Source organism: Durio zibethinus, chromosome 2 (assembly GCF_047325235.1).
Source record: "Durio zibethinus cultivar Kanyao isolate XHJ-2024 chromosome 2, ASM4732523v1, whole genome shotgun sequence".
In the NCBI taxonomy this organism is placed as follows: Eukaryota; Viridiplantae; Streptophyta; class Magnoliopsida; order Malvales; family Malvaceae; genus Durio; species Durio zibethinus.
This window is the reverse complement of record NC_143163.1, coordinates 12,812,686-12,826,360: the sequence shown is the minus strand read 5'-3', so window position 1 is coordinate 12,826,360 and position 13,675 is coordinate 12,812,686. Positions and strand designations below refer to the sequence as shown.

Sequence of the window (13,675 nt, the reverse complement as noted above, 5' to 3'; positions counted from 1 at the left end):
GTAGAAATCAAACCCATCCCTGTTATTTTAGAGTTGTATCCACCAACTTGAGATCACCTATTTCATCTCTATCCTAGTTGCATTCATTTGGTTCATCTTCCTTAAAGGTAAGCCATACAACCTTATTTAGAATAAAACAGTTGAAAATACATAGTCCTCCAGTTATAGCTTCCCATCAAATTCATTAAACAGGATCAATTGTTTATCAAAGCTCTATGGTGATCCATTAATTACTCTTCGCATATCTGAACTTGTTGAAAGTTTAAACAGAAACAAATTATCATCTCGATCCACAATTTCCACCTATTTGGCCAACTTCTATGTTATCTTCAGCGTGCTCTTCACTACCTGTTTACTAAAAACCCTCATTGTTATCACTTTCCCTACAAGCCATGATTTTTTGCTCTATCCTTCATTATCATCACCAAGGTATTTGCTTCGATCCCCTTTATTTCCTTTTCAGTCAATTGTAAATGCTTCCATAAACCCTTCAGTTCATCCTCCATCCTTACAAAACTTATTGCCTCAACTCCTACCCATAAAGACTCAAAGACCACCTAACTAGATAAATCCTGAAATGAACTCACTTGCATACTAAACAAGACATACTAACTTCTTAGAGAGAACCAGCTCTCAAAAGACTCATTAGCTTACCTTTTTGAGTCTTTTGGTATTCAAATGCTGAAAAAAGAATCATTTGGGTAGTGAAAATTTTAATTGGATTTAGGAATGGATATCTTAAAAATAGCGGGTATTTTACCCATTAATATTCCTATATTCCACACGTAAAAATGTATATATATTGTGTCACATTAGAAAAGTTATTTCTAAAAAAAAATATATTAAAATAAATATTTATTAAACATTAAATTTAAAATATTTGTTAAATATTAAATTTAAAATATATACTTTTAAATTTTATTTGATTATTATTTACTATGTTTTATTGTGTCTATTAATTTAAATTAAAAAATTTATTGGATTTACTAAATAAAAATGAAAATTAACAAAACAAATAATCACAATTAAAAATTTCTTAATCATAGAAAATTTTAGGAAATTCATAGTAACATTTTTCAAAAAAATGAAGTGAGGAATAATATAGTTTTAAGAAACCTAAGAATTCTTCCAGCTTATGAGTTAATTTTAAAATTTTAATAAATAAAAATATAAAAGAAATTAAAATTAAAAATGTTAAATAAGATAAAATATAAATCAAATAACGAACAATGATGCAAATGACATGATATAATTTAAAAAAACTGCAAATGATAAATTTTTTAAAAAAAATTCTTAGCTTATGAGATTTTTTTGTTTTTAAAAAATTCTAGGTTATCAGATATTTTTAAAATTCCATAGAGAGAATATAGAAAAAAAAATATTTTTTATTAAATAAAATCAATAAATAGTCAACATAAAAAATACAATAAAAATTAAATTATAAAAATAATGCATTTATATTTTAAATACTAATTATAATTGTTGTATTTTATTTAATGTTATATATCTTTAATTAATGTGGATATAAAAAAGTTGACGGCCTTGGGCTTTTAACACTGGCTGTCTTTATAGTTGCCCCTTTAGAATTGAGAATTATTGACGAATTCATTTTTTATCTATTTCCATAGACCATTATTTCATAGTTTTGAGAATTAAAAACTGTAAAAAAATTATTCTAGTTTTCTTAAAAGACGATGCCTACTTTACGCATTAAATTAAATCTAAAAATAAGTTTAAAATGGGTTAAAAAATAAGTATGCAATGATTCAAAACTTTTTCATATGTTTTTCATCACTTATTTCGGACAACATAAACATCACGAAAGATGAATCAGAATCTTAGGATATAACATAGAAATGTACTAGAAAGCTCATAGCATTACACAAGATTTCTCTACGTTTTCTAACGAAAGAAAAAAAAAACAGAGTTCGGCAGCTAAATATATTCCATAAAATATGGTAATATATATAAATAATAATTTTTATAATAGTATCATTTTTATTTTGTGTCTAACACATATAAATATATGAAAGTTACAATGTTATAATTTATGTTTTTATATAAAATATAAAATATAATTTTTATTTTTATTAAATTTATATATAACTTTTATTAATTTTAAATTATTTTATTTTCATATACTATCTTGTTATGATTAAACTTACAATATTTATTTAATTATTCATCCGTATCAAATATTTTAATTGCACTAACCAACAACATTGAATCATTTAATAACACGACAAAAATAGAGTAAAAGACCAAAACTTAGTTGGCTGCCTCCTTAATTGGTACGTGATCCCAAATCCCTAAGCAGCGCGTGTACTAACCAGCGAAACCCAGAGGGCAGAGACTCTCTTTCTCTGACCTTGATTTACCAAAACTCCGCAGACATGTCAACAACATGAACGACACCACTTCCCCTAGAGTTTCAGATTAAAAATTTTCCACGCTTACTCCACGTTTTGTAATAATTTTGTTTGCTTATATCAGACCAAAATAAGAATTAAATTTCTCCTAGAGAGAGTGAGAGAGAATTAGTTTGTTGAGCTCTCATTTTCAATTGTTTGATCCCTTTGCTTGGTTTGTTTGTTAGTTCCCATATGTTTGACTCTAGTTGAAGCAATCTCTCTTTCTCTTTCCCCCTAATGGGCAGTGGGTTTGTATCATTTTCTTGTATCTATCTTGTACATCAGCTTGTAAACATATCTTTTTTCTTGGAGGGGAATTGAAGTTGAAGTCTTCCCTTTTTTTTTTTTTTTTAATTTTCTATTATTTGTGAAATGGGATGCTGGGGTTTTGACATGATCACCAGGGAATATTTGGGTTCTTTATGGATCTCAAGGAGGAGGAGATTAGGTTTTGTGTTTAGGGTTGTTTTTGGATTATGGTTAGGTATTGTTCTGTTAAAGCCAGTGGCTGGATTGAGACCGATAAGAGAGAAGGCTCGGTCATGGGGCGATGAGGTTGGTACTTCTTAATTTTCTATACCCTTTTCTTCATTGAGCTTAATTGCTGTTAAATTTGATGATTTTGGTTTTGCAAAAATGAAAATTTTGTGGGTATAGTTTGACTTTGGATGTCAAAGTTTGTAGTCGTAGTTGTAGTTGGTTACTGTGTTTCTGAATTTGTCAAGTTCAGATTTTTATTTTTTTCCTCTGAGTTTTAGTGCTTTAGTCGTTGCAATTTGATAGGTTTTTACTAGCTAAAGTTTTGGTGTTATATAATGAAGTGCTGCAAAATGGAAGTTCCCAATGTCAAGTTTGATCGTGCAATAGAACAATCTTGCCCTAATAGCTTCATATAAAGGGAAACATATGTGGTCAAAACAGAGAATTAGGTTATGTTGATAGGTAGATATTCAAAATAGAGAGCTAAATAGAGATAGCTCGAAGTTTCCTTAACTGCCATGAATTAGTTAATCCTTCATTTTATGCTGAGAAATTCAAGGTAAATAAAATAAATGTAGAGAAATAAAGAAATTTTCATGTGGAATTTGGGATGAATGATTGTTTTATGTTTGTTTTTTTTTTAAGATTAGTTCACTTTTGCTACATCACCTAATTGTTTGACTAAGATTTCATTTGTGGATTGTCTGAAGCATACTATTAAGAAAAGGTGGATTGGGTCTTATGCTGTTATTTGCATTTTCCACGAGTTTTTCACCCCTTGTGCTCTTCGTTTTGGGTTCTATAATTGCTTTTGGAAGATTTCATGTTGGAATTTTTGGGCTATAGATTTCTTGATTTTTTTTTTAATGCTTCTTGTAGTGGCTATTTGTTAGAAAAGATGAAAGCGAATTGGGTCCATTTCAAGCATGGAACATAACAGGAACTTATCGAGGTAAGTAAATTTTCTTAAATTCAATCATCTGCATATTAGAGTTATTGCATTAGGGAAGTTGCTACCACCAAGTACTGGAAAATATTGGGAGAATATCTTTGGTCTAAGGCTCAAAGCCCACAATCCATGAACAATCAAAATAAAATAGAATAGGAATTGTTTGTACCAAACTTGTGTAGGCCTCTTCTAAATTACTGATACTCAATTCATGTAAAATTATTTTGGATGTATAGACAGGTGGTATTTGGGATGGCACATGGATCAGAAGTCTTTTTAACCTATGAACAGTTTATGATATAAAAAAGAAACCTATTGAGAAAATTAATGAACTTTTGGCTTCTAAAAGTACTTTTCTGAGATATTGAATTTAACAGCACTGCCAAATAGATGGATTTAATTCAATCCTTGAGTTCATTAAGCATGTTTATTTGTTTTGACAATTGTTTGTTGATCTGACTGATGTATCCTTGGACATTGCAGGGACTTGGAAATTTCTGGAGTCTAGGAATAGCTCTTCCAAATTTCCTGATTTCAGGAAATCGGCTGGTGATTCAGTTATTGAATTAGTTAGCACACCAACAAAAATAACTGGTGTACATTATGTTCAGGTAAGGGGGTTTTGGATTGTATGAAAGGAATTAACTCTTTTTGATTAATTAATATACGTTTCTCAAATTTTTGCTAAAGCGTTTAGTGAAATTGTTAGAGCAATTGAACCACATTCCTAGAAAACAAAAACAAAGGAAAATAAAAAGAACTATGTTTTCTATGGTTGGCCTTAAGACATGAATTGGTTTTTAATGATGAGAAATTCTACAAGAAACTTCTCATGATAGACTGACTTTGTTAGGGAGTTTGATTTTGTTCCATCCTCTTTATTTGTATGCCTAATCAAATTTTTTTCCATTCTTGTGTACTAAGAACTCTCGTTTTAAAGAACATAGCTTCTAACTGCTTTAGGCTGCATGTTATCATTGTGAACTACTGTCTGACTTTTATTTCTCGTTCATGGTGGTGACAACAGGGTGTAATTATTTTCCATGATGTGTTTGATAACAAACACAATGTTGGTGGTACTCAAATAAGAGTAGAGGGTGTATATATATGGCCTTTTAGACAGCTTCGAATGGTAGCTAACAGGTAAACCTGGAGAAATATTGGTTGCTTTTTAAAAGTTCTTTCAGCTTGATTGGATATTGCTTGACCAAGAAATGCATCCTAGTTGACTGGCTGCAATAAAGGGTGTGGATAAAAGTATTTCAAACCATCATTACCTAATTTTTAATGATTATATTTGACTTGGGAAACTTTTGGGAGACGGGGGTATCTGGACTCAAATCCAACCAGTTATCACCATGAGAAAGGGCAATTGCATTATAGTTGTTAACTTTCTCCTTACCATTTCTGTGCTCTTTTGTGATGACACATTTTGTGAATCCGGTTTACTGATTGCATTTCAATGCTGACATATTCTAATGGTGCACTATTGCAGTGGAAAGGAGGGTGAGTTGAGTCAGGAGGAAGATTATATTTTGTCTAACCCCTATCATTTGGTAACACTTCATATCATTCTCGTTTTAGTTTACTAGCATTTAATGGTGATTTTCTTGGTTTTTTTTTTCTTTTTCTTTTTTTCCAAAAGTTTCTTTATAGAGTAATGTTATAATCTGGACTATTGGGTCAACAGGATAAAACGGTCAAGTGCTTTAGCTTATTCATATAATTCCACTCTCAGGCTGGGTCTGCTAAGCCTCTATATTGGATTTTGGAGCTGGCTTTTTTTTTTTTACTTAAGCCAAGTTGATACCTAGTAAAAAGAAGTTAATTTCCTTTCAAGTTTTACGTCTGCCTGAGTTTGGTTTGGTGTTGCAAGATATTTGAATCTGTATTTCTGAGTTATGGGCATGGCTCTGACTGCTGCAGCAGGCTCTGGATGACTTTTCCAAAAGCGTTGCTTTTTTAATTAATGTTTGAGTTAGGGATGTGTTTCGCCAACACAGTTTTAGGTATCTTGTTTATAAATGTTTGTTTATTTTGGTTGTGGTTACTAACTTGCAGTATCTTTGAACAGCTTGGAGTTTTCTCATCTCAGGTGTTCCAAGAATCTCCAAGAAACAAAATGTGGAGAAGAAAAAATTGTAAGTTTTAACTACTTCCCTTTGCTTAAGTTCAAGTTAAGTTTGTGTTATAGTGAATGTTTTTTTCTCTTATTGCAGCACCAATTTATAAGATGGAGAAACATTGCAATATAGAAATTGCAGCCCAAATTGTGCGCATTTCATCCGTCCAAAATGGTACTCAAGTTGTCTCAGCTTCTTGTTCATTCATCACTGCTCATCCCTTTCTTGTACTTTTACATTCTTCTCTGATCAGTTTCTTGAAAAACATATGTTTAGGAAGCTTTTTTTTTTTCTTTTACCAAATCTCTTTATTTAAGCAATTGCTGAAGAAATATTAACTTATTAATCTTCGTAGACTTAAATCTCTAAATTGGCATTTCAAACAATTGGGATGTCTTCTCCTACCTGGATGGAGTATGGGTAGACTACCTAAGATTTAAGAAAGTTCTATCAGTTTGGGAAAAATGGTCTTTTATTATCTATCTTCTCCCCTGTTGTCTTCCTTTTGGACAACATACATCTCAAAAATGTTATTGGAGTGTGGCATCAAGTGGAAGCTATTTATGGATAGTATTTGCAGCTGAAAGGCCAAGTTAGCTTGGTGAGTTAAGTATGGGTCACCTCTCACAGCTGCAAGATTTTTATTTTGATCAGAAATATCTGCCAGAACAGATAGATGGAAATATCTATGACAATATAAGTATTGGAATTCAAAAGTTGTTTGAACTTTTTAATAGATGGAGATCATGATCGTTATCACATCGAAGGATTGATGGAGAGTCCTGCAGTGGATGATGATGGAGATTGTTTCTCACCTTTACTATTAAATGCAACTTCTGTCAACATTGAAGTCTACTACAACAAAGCAGTCAACTATACCTTAATGGTCACCTTTGTATCCTTAATACATTGTTCCCTTCCATTTTCCATGCAATGTCTCTGGCATGTTTTAGATGGATTCCTTAATTGTCTTTTGTCAGGTCTCTTTCCTCCAAGTTCTTTTGTTAATTCGGCAAATGGAACACAGCAACACGCAATCGGTAAGAGTTTTAAAGTATATATGTTGTAAAGGACAAGGCGGACAAGCATATTTTGCTAGGTGTTATATTTTGATATAGCATCAATCAGAAACTTACTGCTTTGTGATTAATGAAAGTTCTTTTGACTGTTACTTATCAGGGAGCTGCTAAAGTTTCAATTTTAATGATTGGCCAACAGGCTATCATGGATGCTTATCTTTGCCTCTTACATCTCACTGCAGGAATACTGGTTGGTAAGTTTATTGATTAACACTCCCAAAGAAATGCTGTAATATAATTTCATAGAGGACTTAGGGTCTCTTTCACCTTCTTTTTCAATCATTTCCACTCCCTCAAGTGGTTGTATTTTATTTGCAACCTTAAGGATGTGAAACAAGACCTTGATGGGCACTGTAGTACTCAGTGTTTAAATAATTTCTAGGAGCTTCAAAGATTATTCTTTGTACTTGTGAGCAAGTCTTGTCCAATATCAAATGAGAATGGTTTCATTTGAAAGAAAACACTAAATCTGCTCTGCAACCGTAATATAGGTTAACAGCTTAATGCTCAAGAGTGGATTTCTTCTTTTACCACACTCTGTTTAATGGTCTATCTCTCCTAAGTTTATGTTGCTTTTCTGTATACAGAATCCTTATTTAATGCTTTTGCAACTGCGGCATTCTTCAAGTTTGTAGTCTTTTCAATTTTTGAGATGAGGTACCTTCTCGCAATATGGAAGGCAAGTAGGCCTATGAATAATGGCGAAGGTTGGGAGACAATGAGGCGTGAGCTATCAGTTCTATATAGCCGTTTCTGTAAGTGCTAGAAAAGCTTTTACATTTGTGGATAGAAATTTCATATGTATGATGATTTGCTGAAAGTGATGTAAAGACAAATAATTCTTGTCTCTCTTGCATAAACTTACCTACCATCCACATTCATAAGTTTTGCCTCTAAAAGACTGCTGGTAAGATCAGATTCTAATTAGCAAAGCCTTAAATTATGAATGTGATTTTCCTAACTCTTTACCCTTTGGCTTTGTTACCTAGTCTAATCTCTGATGATGTAACCGATTTTTTTTTTTTTTTTTTTTTTTTTTTGCTGCTATAGTTACAACTATTCAGACACCATATTCTATCAACAGGATGTACGTGGAAAAAGATTATACCTCCATCTTTTCCTTGTTTGCGTCCCTAATTAAAAGGTTTTTAAAGCAAGCAAACCTAATATATCTCTTTGAATCAAATATCCTGATATAAATCTTTGCTTTAGTATCTAAGATAATAACACAAGGTCTCTTAATTCTTTACATGATATCCATGATTACAGATTCTAGAAGAGCTGTGAACTTGCAGGATGACAACAAAGAACTAAACCAGTGTAAATTGATAGGAAGGCTAGTGATAGCAAAAGCCAAAAGATGGTTTCATCGAAAAGCTAATAGCAATGTAAACAAATTAGATCATCTTTACTGTTGTAGTAGCAGGAACATCATTCCATATTCAAAAGTGAACGTTACAGACAGGAAAAATGAAAACCTTGAGTTATCCCAATCTAAAGGCGAGAATAAAAGTGACACATTTGACCCACTATGTGGAAAGTTGTAAGTTCTTGAGAGAAACTAAAAAGGGGTTGTGGGAGGCATAGGTGCTGCTTTTCTGGCATAGGAAATTATGCTAGGCAGGCTAATGTGGATTTTGGTTGTCACATAGTAAAAGGAAATTATATCATCTAGAGGTAAAAGATGTTGGAGAAATGCTGTGGAAAAGTGATCAAGGAAGTGCAATTGTTACTTCCCCTATTTGTTCTAAATAGTCTTCAATCCTAGCTTCTCAATGTGCTAACCTTTCCAATGAAACTGTATCCAATTGATTGCTTTTGTAATCAATTACTTTCTTAGATTATGGAACTTATGTCAAGTTGTTGAGTTAATATGATCTAACTGGTACAAACATTTGCAGATGGGATCCTTTTAGGAGGTATTTTGGTCATGTACGAGTTTCATAATTTCTTGCGGCCAATACTTCTCCTTTTCTACTCCTTTTGGATACCTCAAATAATCACCAATGTTATTCGTGATTCAAGAAAACCTTTACATCCTCATTACATTATGGGCATGACTATTACTCGGCTAGCAATCCCATTATATATATTCGGATGCCCTCACAACTTCATGCGTATTGAGCCTGACAAGAGCTGGTGTATCTGTTTGGGTGTATTCATTGGACTTCAAGCATCTATTCTTCTTCTTCAGCACTATCTTGGATCTCGATGGTTTATTCCTCGTCAGGTCAGATACAATTTTGGTATTCTCTTCATGTATAAGCTTTTCTGTTTCCATTTATTCCATTCTTTTTGCTAACTCATTAAACCTTGAGCAGTCATCATATACATGTATTCAAGTGCGAGTATGTGTGCCTCTAATACTACTGGACTGAAGGCACCTTGGGGAAATTTCATGGGGAAGGGGTTGTTGCACTCAAACTAGGACTGCTATTACAAAAAATCCTTGTGTTAACAAATTCATTTTATTTGTGCCCGCCCCCCCCCCCCCCCCACCCAATATTTTTCCCATAGGGAGTCTTTTTTTTTTTTTTTCCAACCCTGTATCATTCAGTGAATCCTATTTCGTTTGTTTTACAACTGGCTTGTTTCGTAGTGAAATGTGCTTCCTTCTGCTGGGCATTTTTAATGTTCATTGTCTCCAATATGTGTTAGGATTTGCCTGAAGCTTCCAAAAATTTCTAATGCGACTTTACTTTGATTTTTTGGTTTGCAGATCCTACCTGAGAAATATAGCTACTATAGAAGATTTGATCAAGATACAAATCGAGCCACTGACTGTGTCATTTGTATGACTGCTATTGATCTCACACAGCGTTCAAGTGATTGCATGGTATACTGTTGTGATTTTTATCTTTATTTAGGGTCATTTTCTTCAATTGTGAACTTGATTTACAGCATTTGTCTAACAGGTAACACCATGCGATCATTTCTTTCATTCTGGTTGTTTACAAAGGTGGATGGACATAAAGATGGAATGTCCAACTTGCCGGCGATCATTACCACCAGCTTAAAGAAAACTTTCCACTTTATGTATACAACATGGGATCCATTGACAAGCCCCAACTTATTCATTGCGGTAATGACTCAATGCCAATCTTGAAGTTTGACATTTTTGTTTTCAGATGTCAACCACCTAACAAAATATAGAATGCTTGACTAGTACCATTGAGAAGAGGTGTCTTTGTTGCTTCTTGTGAGGGATTTATAATTTGATTCTTCATTTGTAATCTAGTAAATTCTGAACATCAAAACTTGTCTTCCTTTCCAAGTTTTCTTGGTGAGTTGCTCTTAGTTTGCTTTGCTTATCTCGGACAAGTAAAGCGCAATCCTTAAATGTTTCATCCGAGTTGCTTCTATATTTTGCTTCAGGTGGAGAAAATATTGCAGTGCCTACTTTTTGGCTGGGTCCATTTTCAGAAGATTACTGAGATACAGCATAAGCAATTTAAAATTTATCACTACCGACACTGTAACAGTTTGTAGGCTGTTCTTGTTTTCATTGTATAATTGTATAAATCTGATACACTTTTAAGATTTCTCTTACCAAGAACAAATTGCCTTGGAAAAAAAGAGTGCAAATTGATTTCATCACATCCATTACTCCAACGTTGTTGTTGTTGTTTTCAGTTAACTGTATTATCTGTATTAGTATTAATTGAGAGAAAAAAATTTAAGAAATAAGTACTTCATGTTAGCATATGTTTATTACATTCAAATCATATTATATAATCACACTATTAAAAAAATTATTTACTCATCGTGTATTACATATGATAATTAAATGGTGATTTAAATCAAGTTATATAATCACTATTAAAAAATTAGTTATTCATCATGTATTGCATTTGATAACTAAATAGTGATTTATTCATAATTTGAATGAATATGAAAGGATCATATGGTAACTTATAATAACTATTTCATATAATTTTTTTTTTAGTAAGAGAGGATCTTCAATTCAATTTTACGAGAAAGAATTAGAGCCTATTTAAATGAGTAATGAAATTGATTTTGATAAAATTAAAATTAATGATGGAGGTGAAATTGATTATTATAACGGTAAGATTTGTTATTATAACGATAAGAGTAAAATTAATGGTAAAATGTATGTTTAGATGTAAAATCAACGATGGTGATCACGTAAATATAGTAAAAAAATTATCATTAAGAACATTAAATTAAAATTTAAATATAATGAATTTATTTAAAGTTTGAATATAATAATTTTGGTTAAAGTTATTTATTCAAATTAAAAATTAATAATATTTATTTAATTTATTATTTAATTATGAAGATATCTATCTATTTATTAATTTATTATAATAAAATTTATTTATTACATTGAATTAACAAAGTTATTTAAAAATTTTTAAATAAAAAATAAAATGAAAAATATAAAAGAGAAAAGCAAGTGGCTGAAAGTTCATGCAATATATGAGGGTAAAACAAATAAATAAATAAAAAGCAAGACAAAACTACAGTTGGAAGAAAATTTTTTACTGGATCTAAAAATCCAATGGTAATTTGGAGGTATGACACGATAAATTTGGTTCAATCTCACCTCATGGATAACGTATTAGAAAATAAAAGTGGTTTTTTGATTGCTAAGTGCGAGATGCAATTCCATCCAAACCAAGCCTAAAATTCCGTAGCGGATAGGCTTATACTTATGGTTATGAGCATACTCCAGCAGACCAAACGATGATCAATTAAGGTGTAAAATTTTTTTTTTCTTGTAAATTAAAATTGAGGCATTACTGAAAGCTAGAGAGCTCGTACCCCTACACAATTTCTGAATATTTGCAAATTGGTTAATCAGAAAGTTAAACCTTAAAAGAGGATCGAACCTGCTGCTTGTTGCCCGGAGGGCTAAGTACAATAATATATATATATATATATATATATATATATATTTGTAGACATCCAATTGGTCCGAGCTCAGATCAATTGGGCCTGGCCCAAATGGGTAAGGCCCATTTCAATCCTGTATTTTTTTTTCTTTTTTTTCTTTTGTATTTTATGTATTTTATTATTATTATTATTATTATGTATATCTTTGTGTATTTATTTTTATTTAGATTAGATTTATATGTATTGTATGTATATAGTTATATATTTATTATTATTATTATCTTTTTTTTTTAATATATTTTTGGGTTTATCTTATGTTATTTTTTTTATTATCTATTAATTTTATCTGATTTTTTTTTCGAATTATCTGATATTATTTTTTTATTTTTATACTATCATATCTTTTGATTATCTAGTATTTTTTTTAATTTATTTTGATTTTAATTTTGGATGGCTAAGATTCAAAGTTGAAGAATCCCACTCTGGAGGAGAATTCAATCAGAAGAGTCCAGTTGGATTCAAAGACTGAATTCCCGTCCAAGGAGGAATTGGGATTGATCAGGAACTCCTGATCAACCCCTATAAAAGGGATCCCCCTGGAACAGAGAAAAACAGAGAAAACAGTAAGCAAAGCTACTGATTTGAGAGAAAAGAAGGCGTATAGGAAGCTAGGAAAAGTTTAGGAGTGTTCTGGGAGTGAGAAAAAATTTTTTAGAGATTTTTTGGCGAAAATTTTTTTTGGAAATTTCTGGGAAATTTCCAGATTCCGGGGAAAATTCCGGCGAAATTTGAATTTTCCGGCAACAATTCCGGCGAACATTGAAGTTTTCGGCGACCAGTCCAGTTTTCGGCGAAGAATCCCAGAAACCGACGATCTTCCGGTGAAATTTCCAGATTCCGGCGAAAATTTTCAGAATCCGGCACCGGTGTTCTTCAATTTCTAGAGAGAAGGGAGAGAAAAAGGAAGAAGAGAGAGAGAGGGGGAGGAGCGTTCTGCCGAAAAACGGAGGAAGGTGCCTTTTATACCTTCCCAAAACGACGTCGTTTTGGCCTTAAGTAACCCAGAGGATCCGCGCGTTTTGCCGAACCCAACCCGACCCGGGCGTCGACCCGCTTTCTGACCCGCGCGTGCCAGCCCCCCTCCGAGCCGAGCCGAGCCAAGCCTCCAAGCCTCTCCCCCGAGCCGTTTTCTCTTCCTTGAGCCGAGCCGAGCCGAGCCGCGATCCGAGCCGCTCCAGGTTTTTTTTTTTTTTTTGAATTTTTTTTATTTCTTTGTTTATTTGTTTATTTTATTTTTTATTTTTTATTTATTAGATTAGGTTTATGTAATATTCTTTTTATTTATTTTTTATTATTTTATTTTCTTTAAATAAAAATAAAAAAATTCTAAAAAAATATATTTTTAGGGAAAAGTTGAAAGTATCAATTTTCCTTAAAAGAAAAATAAATTTCCAAAATAAAATATTTTTAGGGAAAAGTTGAAAGTATCAATTTTCCTTAGAAATAAATTTCCAAAAAATATTTTTGGGGAAAAGTTGAAAGTATCAATTTTCCTCAGAAATAAATTTCAAAAAAAAATATTTTTAGGGAAAAGTTGAAAGTATCAATTTTTCTTAAGAATAAATTTCTAAAAAATATTTTTAGGGAAAAGTTGAAAGTATCAATTTTCCTTAAAAGAAAAATAAATTTTCAAAAAAAAATATTTTTGGGGAAAAGTTGAAAGTATTAATTTTCCTTGAAAATCGAAATTTCCAAAAAATATTTTTGGGGAAAAGT

General features: G+C 31.8%; 1 protein-coding gene across 5 annotated transcripts; it reads left to right on the top strand.

Annotated features, from left to right (window-relative positions):
• Window positions 1-2,389: 2,389 nt before the first annotated feature.
• On the top strand, window positions 2,390-10,654 carry LOC111309309 (transmembrane E3 ubiquitin-protein ligase FLY1-like). Of its 5 annotated transcripts, none has more exons than XR_016331381.1 (15): window positions 2,390-2,966; window positions 3,771-3,843; window positions 4,324-4,451; window positions 4,868-4,983; window positions 5,336-5,396; window positions 5,915-5,981; window positions 6,060-6,137; window positions 6,701-6,849; window positions 6,944-7,003; window positions 7,143-7,236; window positions 7,630-7,797; window positions 8,944-9,272; window positions 9,762-9,878; window positions 9,958-10,124; window positions 10,418-10,654. XR_016331381.1 is itself a non-coding variant. In XM_022908368.2 (14 exons), exons 1-14 carry the CDS (start codon window positions 2,784-2,786, stop codon window positions 10,057-10,059), a joined length of 1,725 nt encoding a protein of 574 aa, XP_022764103.2. In that variant the 5' UTR covers window positions 2,390-2,783; the 3' UTR covers window positions 10,060-10,654. The 5 variants fall into 5 exon arrangements, 2 of the variants coding, with proteins under 2 accessions (XP_022764103.2, XP_022764102.2); XR_002692436.2 differs by having other exon boundaries at window positions 6,701-6,858; XR_002692435.2 differs by having other exon boundaries at window positions 6,701-6,858; window positions 9,958-10,325.
• The last annotated feature ends 3,021 nt before the right edge of the window (window positions 10,655-13,675 follow it).

Excerpts from the sequence above, each read along its gene's own strand:
- LOC111309309 (XM_022908367.2), top strand. The coding sequence starts at position 2,784 with ATGGGATGCTGGGGTTTTGACATGATCACCAGGGAATATTTGGGTTCT. Across the intron at positions 2,967-3,770 it reads CTCGGTCATGGGGCGATGAG|TGGCTATTTGTTAGAAAAGA; the intron begins GTTGGTACTTCT and ends TGCTTCTTGTAG. Across the intron at positions 7,237-7,629 it reads CACTGCAGGAATACTGGTTG|AATCCTTATTTAATGCTTTT; the intron begins GTAAGTTTATTG and ends TTCTGTATACAG.